The 15,794-nt window shown below is 36.5% G+C and overlaps 1 protein-coding gene across 3 annotated transcripts in view; it reads left to right on the forward strand.

Annotated features, from left to right (window-relative positions):
• Positions 1 to 15,794, forward strand: part of GRM8 (glutamate metabotropic receptor 8) — a 326,341-nt gene that overhangs the window by 201,584 nt on the left and 108,963 nt on the right. For all 3 annotated transcript variants that reach the window (XM_021384769.1, XM_021384768.1, XM_021384770.1), the window contains exon 7: positions 9,602 to 9,802. In XM_021384769.1, the coding sequence (XP_021240444.1) occupies positions 9,602 to 9,802 (201 nt within the window). The remainder of the gene's footprint in view (positions 1 to 9,601; positions 9,803 to 15,794) is intronic.

Here is a 15,794-nt window from a genome sequence, read left to right on the forward strand (position 1 = left end):
TGAACACCTCCGGGGATGGGGCAGCCACAACCTCTCTGAGTAGCAACTTTTGAGGCTGAAATTTTTTTTGTATATTTTTTGTAGAATTCGTGAAATGGTAGTTAGCTCATGGTTTTATATTTGCAACTGATTGTATGACTGACTTTGACTAAATTGTATATCTAGGAAACCTGCAAAATCATAGAATTATAATGGTTTGGTTTGGAAGGAACCCTTAAATATCATCTAGATCAACCCTTCTTCTCTGTGCAGGGTCCTCTTTCATTAGGTCAGGTTGTTTAAAGTCCCATCTAAACTGACTCTGAATGCTGCCAGTAATGAGTCATCCACAGCTTCTCTAGGCAGCCTGTTCCAGTGTCACACTAGCTTAATAATGAAAAATTTCTTCCTCATATACATTGAATGAATGATAAATAGTTTTGCTAAATTTGACAGTCATTTGCTCTCCAGGCATAAAACCTGGATAAAATCTATCAGAACCTACTGTAATGTCATATTTATTAATTTCTTAACACTGGAATTCTCTTTTTTTATTCCAACTCCTGCAGTGTTTTTTTCTGTATTACTGGAACAGGTATGTGCTCTCATGCTGTCAGATGTATTGCAGCCAGAAAGTGAACCAGTACAAGTGAATGGAGGTCTGCCAGAGCACCATTTTTTGGAGGGCAAATATCTTCCTGCAATAGCATTGATAATTCTCTGCCTGCAGTTTCAAAGCTGCAGTCTGTTGATAATACAGACATAAAACTTTTTGAAATGTTGTATCTAGCTTTGAGTTTTGTCCACACTAAATTATATATTCTGACACGGCAATCCCATTAATACTTAGTACTGGTGTACCTGAAATAGAGATTATTTATCCCACCATATTTTTGATGCATCTTTTGATTAACACGTGTCACATGGCTCTTATCTAGATTTGTGGAAACAACATCCAACAGTGTCTAATCATTATGTGATTGCTGTCAGTGCTGCTTAGTGAAATATACACATCAAAGCAAATCTTGGATCAACAAGACAGTATTTTACACAATATTGCCACTGTCCGAAGTAGTAAACTAAAATTTTAAATGTTTTAGAGTTCTCAATGCCTGTGCTCTCCAGCTTTTTATACTGTGTTTCAAGGAACTACAATTAAGCAATACAAAAACACTAAGTAGAAAAAGGAAAGTTGTTTAACTGTGGTAAGAATATTCACATTACTGTTAGAGACTCAATGCAGAGAAATGAGCAATGCAGCTTCATTTTGTTTTTCAAAGAGAAAACGTGAATTGCATGCATCTCTAAGAACAAAAAATACCCACCCAACAAAAGCAAAACAAAAAATGTGTCCTGAATTACAGTTTATTTCAACTTTGATATCTATAAGGGCTACTTCAAAAGTAATGATGTCAGAGGCGGATGTTGGTGGTATGGCAGTAGAGGTTGAACCTTCCCACCAATATCCTAGTACATGTTGTTGCCGTGTGACAGATGGCAGTGGAGAGGCACTCTGACAGAATGGCGTCTGACATGAAGTGCATATGAAGCAAAGGTGTGTCACTCAGTTCCTCCGTGAAGCAAAAATTGCACCCACTGACATTCATCAATGCTTGCTGGATGTTTATGGAGACCAAGCAGTGGATGTGAGCACAGTGAGGTGGTGCGTGATGCTTTTCAGCAATGCTGACAATGGTGTGAAAGACAAGGTGCATTCTGGCTGGCCATGCGCAGCTTTCACACCACAAAATGAAGAGTGTCTCAATCAACTCATCTGCATGAATTGGTGGATTATGACCAGGGAACTGTGTACAGAGCTGAACGTTAGCTTCAATGCATTGAAAATGATGGTTACAATGTTGGAATATTGCAAACTTTGACCCAGGTGAGTCCCACGAAGGCTCAAAAGAGAACAGAAAGAACACTCTATGCAACTTTGTCAGGATCTGTTGAACCAGAACATGATTGTAAGTGACAGCTTCCTGGATCATGTCATTAAATGGTGATGACACATGGTGTCACCACTAAGAGCTGGAGTCAAAACAGCAGTCTGTGGAGTGGTGGCATGTCAGTTCCTCATTAAAGAAAAAGTTAAAGATGTAGCTCTCAGCAGATGAAGTGATGTGTGCTGTCTTTTGGGATAGGAAAGGGGTGATCCTTCTGGTTTCCTTGGAACCTGGACAAACCATGAACTCTGACTGCTATATTGCCAGTCTTGGCTGGACTGTCCTACAACACCTACTGTGTAGTACAGATTTGATGCCTTCTGACTTCCATTTGTTTGAGCTGATGAAAGATGAACTGTGTGGGCATCGTTTTCCTAGCAACAATGACATCGTAGCAACTGTGAAACAGTGGGTCACCTCTACTGATACAAATTTTTATGAGCGCAGCATGCAGGCTCATGCTCAGTGATGCACCTGTTCATCACTGGTGAAAATCCTGCCATGCTAATGGTGGTGATTGGGCTGAAAAATAGCATTTTGTAGCTGAGAATTTGCTCTATCAAGTAGTGTTATTGTGCTCTTTGTATATATGTTTGTATATATGTATATATACATATGTTTCCATGGATGTAAATAGGAGGCATTACTTCTGGAGCAACCTACATAGGATTGCGCATTATTTGTGTTTTACTGAAACTAATTTCTGATTTACTGTGAAGGTTGGGGAACATGTTATGATGTTATCGATGAAAAATGTTTGCATTCAGGGAAAGCATTTTTTTTTGAAGCGCTCCATTTAAAGAGGCAAGAAAATTAAAAAATGTAGTTTCTCATTTAAGGTGAAGTTAAAGGGAAAAGTCGACTTAACTGAATTTTTTTTGCTATTTTCTGTTTACAGTGTGTTTTAAAATTGTGAGCCCTCTTCTGGGTAGGATCTATTTTAAAATCTCCACATTCTCCTAGGTAGGGATTGAAAAACTGGTTTTCATTTTCCCTCTCAGACCTTTACAAATTGGTCCTTCCATATATATTTTTAAATATTTAATTTTGTTGAATTGGCTTAAACAATAAACTTTCAAAAATTACATTAGCTACCAGTTCACAGTCTCTCATCTGTCAGTTGTTGAAGAATAGAATCAAACTGTTTCATTTCATTGTCATTGCTTTTACGTTCTCAAACTCTTGTTTGGAATGGCTGAGAAAATAGATATAATTCTTAACTTCCTCTCTGAATTGCTTTCTAAACTGACATTGTACTATTGCAGAAGAGCTGCAGATTTTTTGAGGCTCTCTGTGGACTAACAATGCACAAATCAAGCATCGCTGTTACCATGTGGCTACTAGAAAGCTCAACTCCTCCACCGTAAAAGTACATCATCCCCTTGAATTTCAGTAACTGAAGATGATGATCTTTATCACATTGCTTGGTCTGGGAGAGCAAACAGTCTAATGTGTGAGGAAAGCCACTGAATAATCAGGGAAGACTGCAATGGTAGCAACATACACTCCTCATGCTTCCTGCTGAGACTGCTCAAATGGCTTACAGATATAGATGACAACTTCCTAAGGAAAAACTGATGCTACAAATATGGAATGTTTGTACAGATCCTGACAAATAGAGAACTATCATGTCTGAGCTAAAGAGTGCCTGTGATTTTTAGCTGTGATTATGATTGGCATGCTGAGAAAGATCAATCTCAACACAATAATATTTATCTTTGATTTTGTTTGCTTCCAAGTGTAGCTTAACTGAAACTGTTTTGTGAGCCAAATAAAGGAGGCAAAATGTAGAAAATATGAATTATGACTGTGAACTAACAAAATGTTAGTAGCTATCCAACATCCAGACTTGTAAACAGATGAGTCTGAAAAACAAAAAGTTGCACAGATGCACCAACTGGCTTTACACATTAATTACTATTGAGCATATAACAAATGCCAGTAAAGGGGAACTGATAGAATAAGTGGTTCACTGGTAACCGTTTCGTCTATTATTGTTTTCACTTTCCCCTAACATTATTTGTCCTCCCACTATTATCCCCCAGAGAGTGGTAATCACAACAGTCCCTAGAAAAGCAGATTTTTCACTGAGCTTATGTGAGAAGGGACAGGGCAAAAGAAGAACGGGTGAGATTGTGGAAAGGCGGGAGGAATACAAACTCTTGGAAAGGGATTTTTCCCTCTCCAGTTAGGAGATTCCAATCATTCTGCAGTAGAATTTCTGTCACTGTAAAGCCAGTTATTCACATTGCTCTGCTCTAACTGAAGGATAAGACATACAAGCTTTGTGTTGTTCTGTTTGTTTGTTTTTAATAATTGTTTATATCTGGATAAATACTGATTTTTCCAGAAATTACCAACCCTAAGAGTAAGATACATAAATCAAGTAATAACAAACATCACAATAAGTGGATTAAAATAGTGTAAATGGAAATCTGCAGTTATAATTTTCTCAAATGAGTTTTTCAAGCAGAAGTCTACTAATAATGGCTCAAACAAAAGTATTACATTAATATTGTTAGGTAAGTGAAATCAATGATGTAGCCCTACCAGATGATAGTGACAAAGTAATTTCCATTTTAACTAAAAGACAGACCATGATACACTGCAACAGTACCTAGAGTTTTTAAACAGGAAATCTCTATAACTTATATGTGAGGGTTTCCAGAGAGCTGGCTGCATGTTTTCTGAGCTGTTAATATTGATTTTTAATTGTCTTTGAAGTATCAGTACTGAAAACAGTGGAAGAGTGCTTACAATGAGCCAATATTTGAACTGAACATGAATTGTGAGGTGGCCAATTGTGCTAAACAAAATCAAGATAAAATGATAATAAAGGAGCTTAATAAAAAATAGCATGGATGCTAATAAGCACTGGGAAATGAAAATAGATATTTTTAAGGTGATTAATACAAGTAATAGTTTTTGCATACAGTTCTGTGAACACTGAGTGTTGATTTTGAATAAGAATCTAAAATGTTAGAAATCAAGACAGCTCAAATAAAAGTAGTTGAAAAATAGGTTGCTGATAGACTTCAAAAAGGAATATTTCCTACAGTTGGCTAATGATTAGGGAAGTGAAACACCTCCTTGAAACATCTCATTTCCCAGGTGGGGCTCTAGTTATGTGTCTTGTCTTTTTTGCCTCTGACTGCAGTACTTTTCTAAGCTTGGAAACTGAACTTGTTATGATTACTCTGTCATATGTTTTATTTCTTAGGATTAGGATCCTATTCCTCTGTACACTGCATCCCCACGCCACAGATCTCTATTATCCTAAACTGGACCCCCACTCCTGTGTCTTAAGCTGTCCAGTACACAGAACCTTTCTCAAGAGCTTCAAGTCTGGAGCTCTAACTAGCTGTTGTATACAACATCTTTAATTTTAAACTATGGTCTTCAAGTCGCATAAGTTAACATTTGAACTATGTATAAAGGACGTAGTTTTGAAAACATAGAAATAGACATGAGAGATAGTGTAGGTTGCAGTTTTATACAAATTGTTTCAATAATACAAACTGGAAACAAAGATTGGCAAGGCAACATGAGTGGGATTGATCAGAAATATAAAGTGAACTGGACATTTATAGAACCATTGCAGTTAATAAACATATTAATTAATTAAATTTCCCTATACCACAAATTATGAGACAGGTATATCTATCCATTTTGCCTTATCTAGAATTGTTTTTTATTTATTCATAAGACAAGAAATCTGCTTTGTGCTCTTCCTGTTGCCACTGGCATTTGCAAAAGAATTTCATCTACGTATGCCCTAAGATCAGTATTAAAAAGCCAGTCTAAAACAGGTGAGTTGTATAACACCTCCCAGCAGATCAGTCACCTGTTGGTGAGGTCAATGACTTAAGTTTTGGTTGCTTTGTTTGTATCCCACAGGTGATACCATCACCCAAAAATGAATTCGTTTTAGCTACATTACATTAATCTTTATTTATTTACTGTGTTGTGTAATTAATTTTTTAATTAAGATACAATTTATTGTTGTAAATTCCTCTTGAGTATGTGTTTCCTGAAGTATCTTGATTCCCAATTCATGCATGGGTGATGTCAGTGCTTATTCTTCCCTCACAAACAAGTAGCCTCAGCTACATCCTCTTATCTACCTAGTCCACATCTCGCCTTATGTTCCTTATCTTTCCCTGCCATAGCCAAATTCTACCATCCTGAGCAGGAAACATTATTATTTCTGCAGTACAAGAACCACCAGGAGCAAAGGGGGAAATGATTACAAATTATAGTGACAGTACCACCAAACATAGTCTGTCTTGTCACTCCTGCTCAGGAAATGCAGGAATAGCTGTGACAATGTTATCCAGGCTTTTCAAGGATCATTGCTGATCTCACTGCAGGACTCCTGAAAGAGGTTCCAAATAAAGACAGCCAGAAATGCTTGATGCTCCTCCTAGGCTAGTGATGCATCATCTGTCCTGGCTCTTCTTTAGCCCAAGATGATAACACTAGTACATATAGCTATGTATTTTATCCATTGGTCAGGGAAAGTCTCAACATCTTCCTGTAATTCCCCACAAGCTTGCACTTTTCAACAGTTGGATTGGGAGACCTGCAGAAAAGTACCGTGTTATATTTCCCTGAATTTCTTTTGTATGGAGATCAGAGTACAGAGGAATGGTGTCAGCACAGTTCTCATCTCAGTTCTTGGCACGTTGTCAGACCAAGCAGGTATTAAGTTCCTGGGTTCAAGAGCTGTAAACATCCCCCCCTCCCTAAGATGCAGCCTGAGTAATTACTTTTGGAGTAAAAATTGTGAGATTGAAGTGATCATCAAAAGGCATTAAGGAATTTTGTTATGACATGCGTATAGTTACACTATTTCAAGTCACCCTTGTGTATATCTGTGTTTGTGTAAGCATGCTTTGTGGAGCTCAGTGTCTAGCTATAAATGAAACTATTGTTATTTCATACATAAGTCAGAAGACAAATGCCAATCATGTCTTCCAAACTTGTAATATTATCTTTGTAATAGCTGACTATAATTATGACTCAGTTGATATGTATTATTTTACAGCTATACATTTTTTAGGGCAATAAATTGTAATCAGATATAGCAGACATTTAAGGTGATGAGTTCTTGTCATCTTAATAAATTTTGGAAACAGAAAATGAAGAGAAACTTCAAACAGAAATAGCGCATAATTCAATTTGTTGATTTTTGTTTTGTGTGTGTGTTTTTATTTTACTAAGTTATTTCTTTGTTTTATGGAAAGCAGAGACTTCTTTTCTATTGCCTTCTGGGATTGCTAGATTTGAAACTGATAATTCTGTGATGTTGCTCAGCCCCTCATAATTAAGGAAACACATTCAGTGGTAATATATTCATTTTTAATCTGTAATTTATATGATAAATTAGTCTCTGAGAAATTAGTTTCTGTAATTTATATGATAAATTATTTCTGAAGAGTAAAGGTGAAATGTTATACTGTGGAATAAGTTTATAGAAAGCCTATGTATGCTTAAACTACAGTGAAATGTAAGGGACTGCAATACTCTTTTTTTCTTTTATAAATTTTTACCACTTAGTATAATGTATTTGCAGAAATATTTGTAGCATCAGGGCTCTATGACTTAGCACTTCTGTTATAGAAGATAATTTATTTCTGTCTTTCACTAGCCCTCCACCTTTCAACATACATCTTTGTCTGTCTGGTGTGTGAGGGGAATTATATTTAGCTTGGAAACAAAAAGAGGTGTATCTCCTTCAAACGTATTCTGTCCTGGCCATCCCATTTAGAGGATGAGGAAGCTCTTGGGAACACGTGTGGGTTATTGACTGCTGTGTGCCTGCAGCAGTTCTGTAAGCCCAGCCCTTCGCTTCTTGTCTGGCAGTCCTTAACCAGGCAGGAATAATTAAGGGAGGGATCCTGAGCTGTGCCTGTCAATTACTGTTGAAAGCTAGTTTGCAAATGAAGTAATTTAATAGAGTTGCAATCTAATTGAGCCATATCTCACATTTTTTATATCCCCTGTCATGCCTAAGCAGTGTTTTTCAAGAAATTGTGCAATTTTCAGTGTGTGCAAGGAAGAGTTTTTCTGTTTGCTTGGTTTCAGTAGTGTCACACAGTTTACTGATTATTTGCCAATCATTAGATAAGCATGCTTTGTGAAGTGTCAATTGAGTAATCTGTGGTAAGTTAAAAAGTTACAGGCTTTTCTCTCATGGTCAGTGATGGTCAGTACCTTTTCAAGAAGTAAGGAAGTTTTGTTCTTTTTTAACAATCCCGCGAGGAGAAATAAAAGCACATCATGATTTTTAGTGCAATTTATTCCTCCCAGAATCCTCAGGGATGTTTAAAACACAAAACATTCCTGGTGGTCAGATTTCAGGTTTGTTCGTGTGTTACCATTGTAATGTGATACAGTGGCACTGCAGTGCAGAGGGCAAAAGAGGAAACTCTCTGAGTAGAGTCCCTTGGCTTTTTTTCCTGTCATAGTAACTTGCACTCTTTGCCTAAAGAAAGATCTTGCAGGGAGTGTGTTTTTAGGCATAAGCAATGCACTTTTAAAAATGTAGGTGCATCAACATTAATATCATGAACTGAGAAAATCATCTGATTTGAAATAAAAACAATAATTAAGACAATTGAAGAAGCACATATACTTTTGGTTCATTTGCATAGGCTTGGATAGTTTTATATAATGTGAATGGATTATTTTCACACTGAATGAGTCAGTTATCTGGTAGATAACTTTGGTTTTAATCTTGTGTTCACTGAGTCAATGGGAGCTTGGCCGTAGACTTCAGCAGAGCAGATTTCATGCAGAGATCTGCAGAAACCTCTTCCTCATTGCAAATGAAAGTACTAAGCCTTAGAAATCAGTGGCTGAATTCACAGATAGGACATGCTGGTTGCCTGCCTAAAATATAATTTTCCTGGACTTTATTTTTAACTTTTCCACTTAGAGCTATCACTGCTGAACATAAAAGGTATGTCTGGATTTGCACATAGATGATTAATGTGGGCAATCCCTGCAGAATCAAAATCTCATAACGTATTGATTTGCTCTGTATACCCACTGTAGGAAAAATGTTCCTGTAGGAAACAGCAGACAGTACATAGCTCTCAATGTGAAGCATAATTCTCTAATAAATACAGGGAAAAGTCTCAGAATAAGCACTTTTCAGTATGGAGACAGATGGCCCCATCACTTGGCAAACATTCGACTTTTTTTCCCTGACATGTTTAAATAATCTTTATCAAGCAGTAGTCATAGATAAAAATCAAGGTAGCCTTAAATTTATCTAGAATAGAATGGCAGGCTACTGTAGAAGTGTCCTATAAATAACTGTAACCAGCTATTGAGTGAAAGTCTACAAGCTGCAGAGAGGATTTCTACTGGACTGTAGAAATACATACACATATATATTTCTTATAATGAAATGCCCTGTCCTCTTTCCCAGGCCAGGACTCAACATAGTGTTTATATACCTGGCACAGCATACAAGAATTAGAGGCAGAACCAGATGGCTGTATTTTAACTTGTCTTATTTATTTAGGTGATGGATAGCAGAGTCCTAACTTTACCTATTTATCTGACCATGATCATTTACGTTCTGCTGTGGATTTTTGCACGAACGCAGGTGCACACACATGCACACAAATGGAATTAAACAGACTCTTTTTCTCTTTATTCCTTAGGCTTAGAAAGAATTGCAAGAGATTCAGCCTATGAGCAAGAAGGAAAAGTTCAGTTTGTAATTGATGCAGTATATTCCATGGCCTATGCACTACATAACATGCACAAAGATCTCTGTCCTGGATATATTGGTCTGTGTCCAAGGATGAGCACAATTGATGGTAAAGAACTACTTACCTATATTCGGGCAGTAAACTTTAATGGTAAGTTATATGTACTCTTTTTTTTTCCTATCTTCTTGTTCTTTAAATGTTTCAGAAGTGACAAGATGTGTTGTCTTCTATATATAAGATACTTTAAGGCACAGTGGAAAACACAAGATTGGAAGCAGTTCTCATTCAGTCAGAACTGTGAGTTTTTCCACCTGCTTTGAAACCCCAAGTGTATTTTTCATCTTAACATTAAGCTGCTCCCACAGGATGCAGATGTTAAAAATAAGAATCTGTCAATCAAAATATTTCAGTGAAAAGCTGCTATTATAGAAACAAATTGAGGACTCATGCAGTCCTACTGACAGATTAAAATCCTTAGATGGAGGTTGCTCATGTGTTTACAAGAGAATGAACTGAAAATATACCCTTTTGAAAATTGCATTATTTTGAAATTACTGTTAACAATTTCTTTACAGAATTGAATAGAGTGGAATTTTCTTTTTGCTTGCGTGTTTAAATCTCAATTAAAGGACTTACTAGCAGTTACAGCTTCTTTTCCTTATCATTGTTTTTTACTCAGTGATGTAATCAATTTTAACACAACTGCAATATATATTTTTAAACAGTACATAATATTCTGTGCAGCTGGGATCTGCCTGCTGGAGAAATGCAGTCACTGTTTCCCATGCTGTCAACAGTAGAGACCAATAAAGAACAGGCTTAATTTATGAATGGAGAATTGAAAATGGTGGAACATACTTGCTGGTGAAATAAAGTTGCTGAAAACTTAAATATGTTTTGTGAATTTCATAGCTGTTGTAGGCTATATTTCCCATTATTTTACAAGGAAATTGAACAATGTTCTTTGCTGTGTTTTCTTTTCCTTTCTATTTTTTTGCCCTATGTGGCAGTAATTCACATACTAGAAATGCCTTCTAACTATAGAGGGAAGCACTGTCTATCACAATTCACTCCTGTGACCTCAGCTGCCAGCCTTTTTGAAAAAAGCACAAGGTCATTTTGAATTTAGCTTCCAAGTGGCAGCATTTTTTTGCTTTAGGTAATGTACCAGACCATTTGGTTGATATGAATATTGGCTGTAGTTCACAGTTTTTTCCTCTTTTAAATCTTTCTTCTTCTTCTGCAACATTCATAAAAAGGGAATCCCTGTCTCCAGGAATACAGAAGAAAGATAGGAGTTAAAATGATTCTTTTGTGATTTTAAAGAAAACCTGGAACAAAATATGTAGCTAACAAATGGGAACGTTGCTATGATGACAGAGGTAGGCAGCATATTGTAAGGTCTGCAGTGATAATTATCTACATTTCCGACACATATGCTTTTGAGTCTGTGTTGTTAAAGTGTAAAGAAAGTGATCAATTTTCATTTCATTAGCATGAAAGATTAGCATAAAAAGATAAGCTGTACACACTATGTAAAACCTTTTACTCCCTAAAGATTGTTGTACTTCATTAGTTACTGTCTTGATTTCACTGGCTGACTATTGGAACAACAAGGGGAGATGAAAGAGTAGGAATGAGCATTCTGGACACTAATGAAAAAGTATGTTTTTGATGTAGCAGCCTTTCAGTATCTAATGGGGGGCTATAAGAAAGAAGAGAATAGACTCTTTAGCAGGATCTGTTGCAGTAGGACAAGGGGAAATGGTTTCAGACTAAAAGAGTGGAGATTTAGACTGAATATAAGTGTGGTTTTTTTTTGTTTTGTTTTTTTTTTTTTTTTTTTTTTATGATAAAGGTAATGAAGCACTGGAACAGGTTGCCCAGAGAGCTGGTGGATGTCCCATCCCTGGAGACACTCAAGGGATGAACAGGGCTGAACAGGGCTCTGAGCAACCTGATCTAGCTCTGGGTTTATTGCAGGGGAGTTGAACCAGTTGACCTTTAAGAGTCCCTTCCAACTCAAATGATTCTGTGATTTACTGAAAGAGGGAAAAAGAAATAAAGGGAATATTTCTGTGAATTCAAATTTCTGTCTTATGGAATGCATAAAATCTTCCCTGTATTAGGCTAGTCCACAATACGTACCAGTGTACCAGTCTTTTGTGTATATCACATGATCCAATATTTCCCTTTTTGAGGTCATGAATTGAGAGGCATTATCAAAAGACAGCCGTTGATCCTGTGCCTTTTCCTATAAAACTCAAGTTCCTGCCTCCTCAGGAAAGCACTGTAGCTGTGTCTGACTTGGTTTACAGAGGTGAATAGGTATGCAGATTGCTAGGCCTCATGTAGTGGGAGTTGATTGTGGTGCTGCATGTTAATTTTGACACGAGTTCTTGGTTTAAATCACCAATAATATAGTATTTTAAAAGTGGGCTGATACATGAAAGGGAAACCAAGGGCTTTGAAAGCCATTCAAGGTAACATTTTTCTGTCCTAGTAATAACAAGATCACAGCATTGCTGCGGTTGGCAGGGATCCCTGGAGATCACCTGCTTAGATCTGGTTCAGCTAGATCAGGTAGCTCAGGACCACATCCTGTCAGGTTTTAAGTATATCCTGATGGAAAATCCTGCAACATTTTCTCTGAGCAATCAGGTTCAATGTTCGATCATCTTCACAGGAAAAAGTTCTTTTCTTATACTTAAACAATATTTCTTGCATTTTAGAATTAAACTACTGTGCTTCAGTGTTATAATAATCCTTCTTAACCAATGTAGTAATGAGTGGGTGCAACTGCAATTGGTATGTTCCTGCATTTAAGTCAGTGGGTTTCGTCTCACAAATTGTGACCTGTGTTATGAAGGACACCTTTCTGTCTTATAGAGAGCCCTTGCAAGAGGAGGAAAACATGCGTATTTCTGGTTATTGGAGTTATTGCTTTGTTTCTGATGGCAAACAATTCCTTTGAAATGCATTGATTTTTGTTTATTGTGTTTATTTTTATTTACAAATGATAAAGAAGATTTGCTCTCCTGGAGGAGTAGTCTGTATAATATTCCATGTCACCTTCATGACTAAAGAGTGGTAATAACCACCAGCACACAGTATACTGATGTAATTGATACGACATTTGCTTCTGCTTGGATATTCTTCTGCCAGTTCTATGTTAAGTGCAGAAAATATCACAGTTCAGCAGTTAAAAGGAACAGAACTTTATTTGCACTTGAGATCTGAATTACTGCTGAGTGCAAGTCTCCTATCTTACTATTGCCTTTGTTTCTCTTAGGACAACTATCAAAGCATAGTGTCTATAAATGATTGCTTTTCATTTACAGTGGGCATTTTAATTATTAATTTCAATTCATAGAGGAAGAAACGACTAGTGTGTAATTCTGCAGCCTATTTCAGTGTACATAGAAATTAGAAGATTTTATGAAAGAGGAAAATTGTAAGACTCATATTTCCAGGCCAGTACACTGAGGCACGGTCCATTTAGATCCCTGTGTTCTTGGTGGTCATTGCTGGTAGACCATAACCAATCCTTTCCAGATATTTGATCAAAGCATACTTAGAGATATCAGATTTGTCATGTTCCTTCTTATCTGTTTCTCTCTGGCAACAAATGAATATGTTGTCATTTGATGGCATCCTTTTAAATACAGGTGCCACATTTGACAGATCTTCCCTGCCAGTTTTTGTATCTAAACAGCATGAGATATTTATATGAAATTGGTGTTTAATGTCTAAAATTATCTAAAGCAAATATGTTTTTCTGTAAATTAGGTTTATAAATAGTAATCTGTCATGGTTTAATTGTGTCATGACTCAGTAGATCCTTTCACATTTCTACTGTGTTCTTACTCTGTTTGACTTCATTTTTCTGCCTACAAATAAGCAGATGTTTTCTAAGAGTTTTTTCCCTGGCATGTGCTGAGTTTTTTATTAGAAGTTCTCATCTTCTATCAGTAATGAGACATGCATTCGTAGTGGCTGGAGGTGTTTCAAAGTGTAGTGTTCTTCCGTTGCTGTTTATTTGTTATTTTTGATGGTGATTGGTTTTATTTTTAATTAAAAGATTTATTGTGCTTCTTCTTGGGTAGGAATAAACCATAGAGTGATAAGACCTCCTTCCTGGTTGTCCCACTTCAGAAGATCAGAATTTATGGTTAAATTACAAAACAAAGGTCATTGGTCATATTGTACATTAAGCATTTATTATAGAAGAAAACTCATTCTTCCTATATAGAACGATTTGCAGAGAGCATGTGGTGTGTTGTAGCTGTTCTATGCCTATCTTTAGGCATATATTTTTATTTACATTAATACACTGTAACAGGTAAAAGGATAAATACCTAGCAAATGTCATGCACTAAACTGCAATATATTTACATCCATTATGAGTCTTTCACTAAACTTCAAAGTAAGGGCAGAACTTGACCTGTACTCTCATGCAGGCAAGCAGCCATTTATCTGTCTGTCTATCTATCTATTTATATTGATTGTCTACTTGTCCTGCTCTGGCATCTTTCCTGGTGAGGAGCAAGAAGGGAGTAGAGAACAGGTTAAAACTCTGAAAGCATCTACTGGCAATGCCTAGATACATGTCTGTTTCTGCCCGAGTTCACTGCAACATCACTTCCCCCTTCTGGTGAAAAGGAGACAGTAAATAAATTCCGATTCTGATTGTAGCTTTTCCTCTAGTCTTCTCTGGGACTATGTAAAACAACTGTGTTTCTTGCTGGAGTTTTGTGACAAATTTACAGTGGCACTGGGCCAGATTGACCAGAGATTCTGTGGAGTCTCCATCCTCGGAGAAATTCAAAACCTGGCTATACAGCTTTCTCTAGCTGTTCCTCCTTTAAGCAGAGGGACTGGACTAGGTGATCTCCAGAGCATCCTTCCCACCTCAGCCACTCTCAGGTTTGGTAACACTAACTGGACTCAAAGAAAAGCAAGCACTCGCCCTTGCTTTAAATGTTCTAAATGCACATATATTACATTTACTCTATTCTTCTGGTACTAATTTCATAGTCTGTATTAATTTGCTGCTCCTTGCTGTTATTTGTGTTCTAAATCTGGTAATCAAATGCCTTTGAGAAAAGAGTAATTTTGGCTACATACACACAAAGGCCACATGCACATGAAGCGTCATCACCATTTAAAAAGCAAACATACAAAATTTCATCTTAAAAAGTTAAAGCTGGTACCTAAAGATGGTACCAGACGGTGAGAACTTAAGAACAGAAACTATCAGGCAAACTTAAAACAAGGTGTTGATAATTACATAGCACAAATTAATGATCATTGTGCACTGTAATATATGTATATATTCCTAGAAAACATTATCTATAGAGGGCAGTTTTTAAAAAATGAAGAGTTCCTCATGGAGAATTTTGAAGCCTTCAGAAAATCACTGTTTTGGAATCAACTGTTTACAAAATTCATCTGCTTCTGCTATCTTTTCTAAGACATTAATCTGCTTTTGACTTAGTAGTCAGCTCAGACAGTTTTAATGTTTTCTTCAAGAAAGCTGACACCTCTGTATTCTTTCACTAAGTACAAAATTTGCATTCTCAAATCATTATTTATGATTAAAACAGAAGCTTTAAAGTGGCTGTCCTTTGAAGTTGACATGTTTTGACATTTTTTAAGACATTAAACACAATAGAACTAAATGTCCCACTTAAAATGTACTGGAGCTATGCTCCTAATTTATTTATTTTTAATTAAGTGCTCAAGTCTACAGCTACAGATAGAGGGGGAAAAAAACTTTTAGATATATGTGAACACATCTGTGATTTTTAGTTAAGAATGTTGTTGGTTTGTTAGGGACTTGTACTATCAGAAACAGCATCATGTGATGCCACTGGTGCCATATTCTGATAGAGTTAAAAACTATCCTGATATCTAGTTTCTGGTGCCGTTGTGTTAGATTAAGAAAGGAATAGTTATCTCTGTTAATTTCTTACTGAGGATGATTTCAAATAAGTTCTGATTTATCATGTTAATTATTTTAATGGAATTAATCCAGGTGGCTGTACAAGAAACTGAAATAGCACAGTGATTTGAATCACTCTGAAGAGGCTTGTGAAGCATATGGTTATAATGTAAGTATGTATAGTGGGCAAAGCTCAGT

Source organism: Numida meleagris, chromosome 1 (genome assembly GCF_002078875.1).
Source record: "Numida meleagris isolate 19003 breed g44 Domestic line chromosome 1, NumMel1.0, whole genome shotgun sequence".
Taxonomy (NCBI): Eukaryota; Metazoa; Chordata; class Aves; order Galliformes; family Numididae; genus Numida; species Numida meleagris.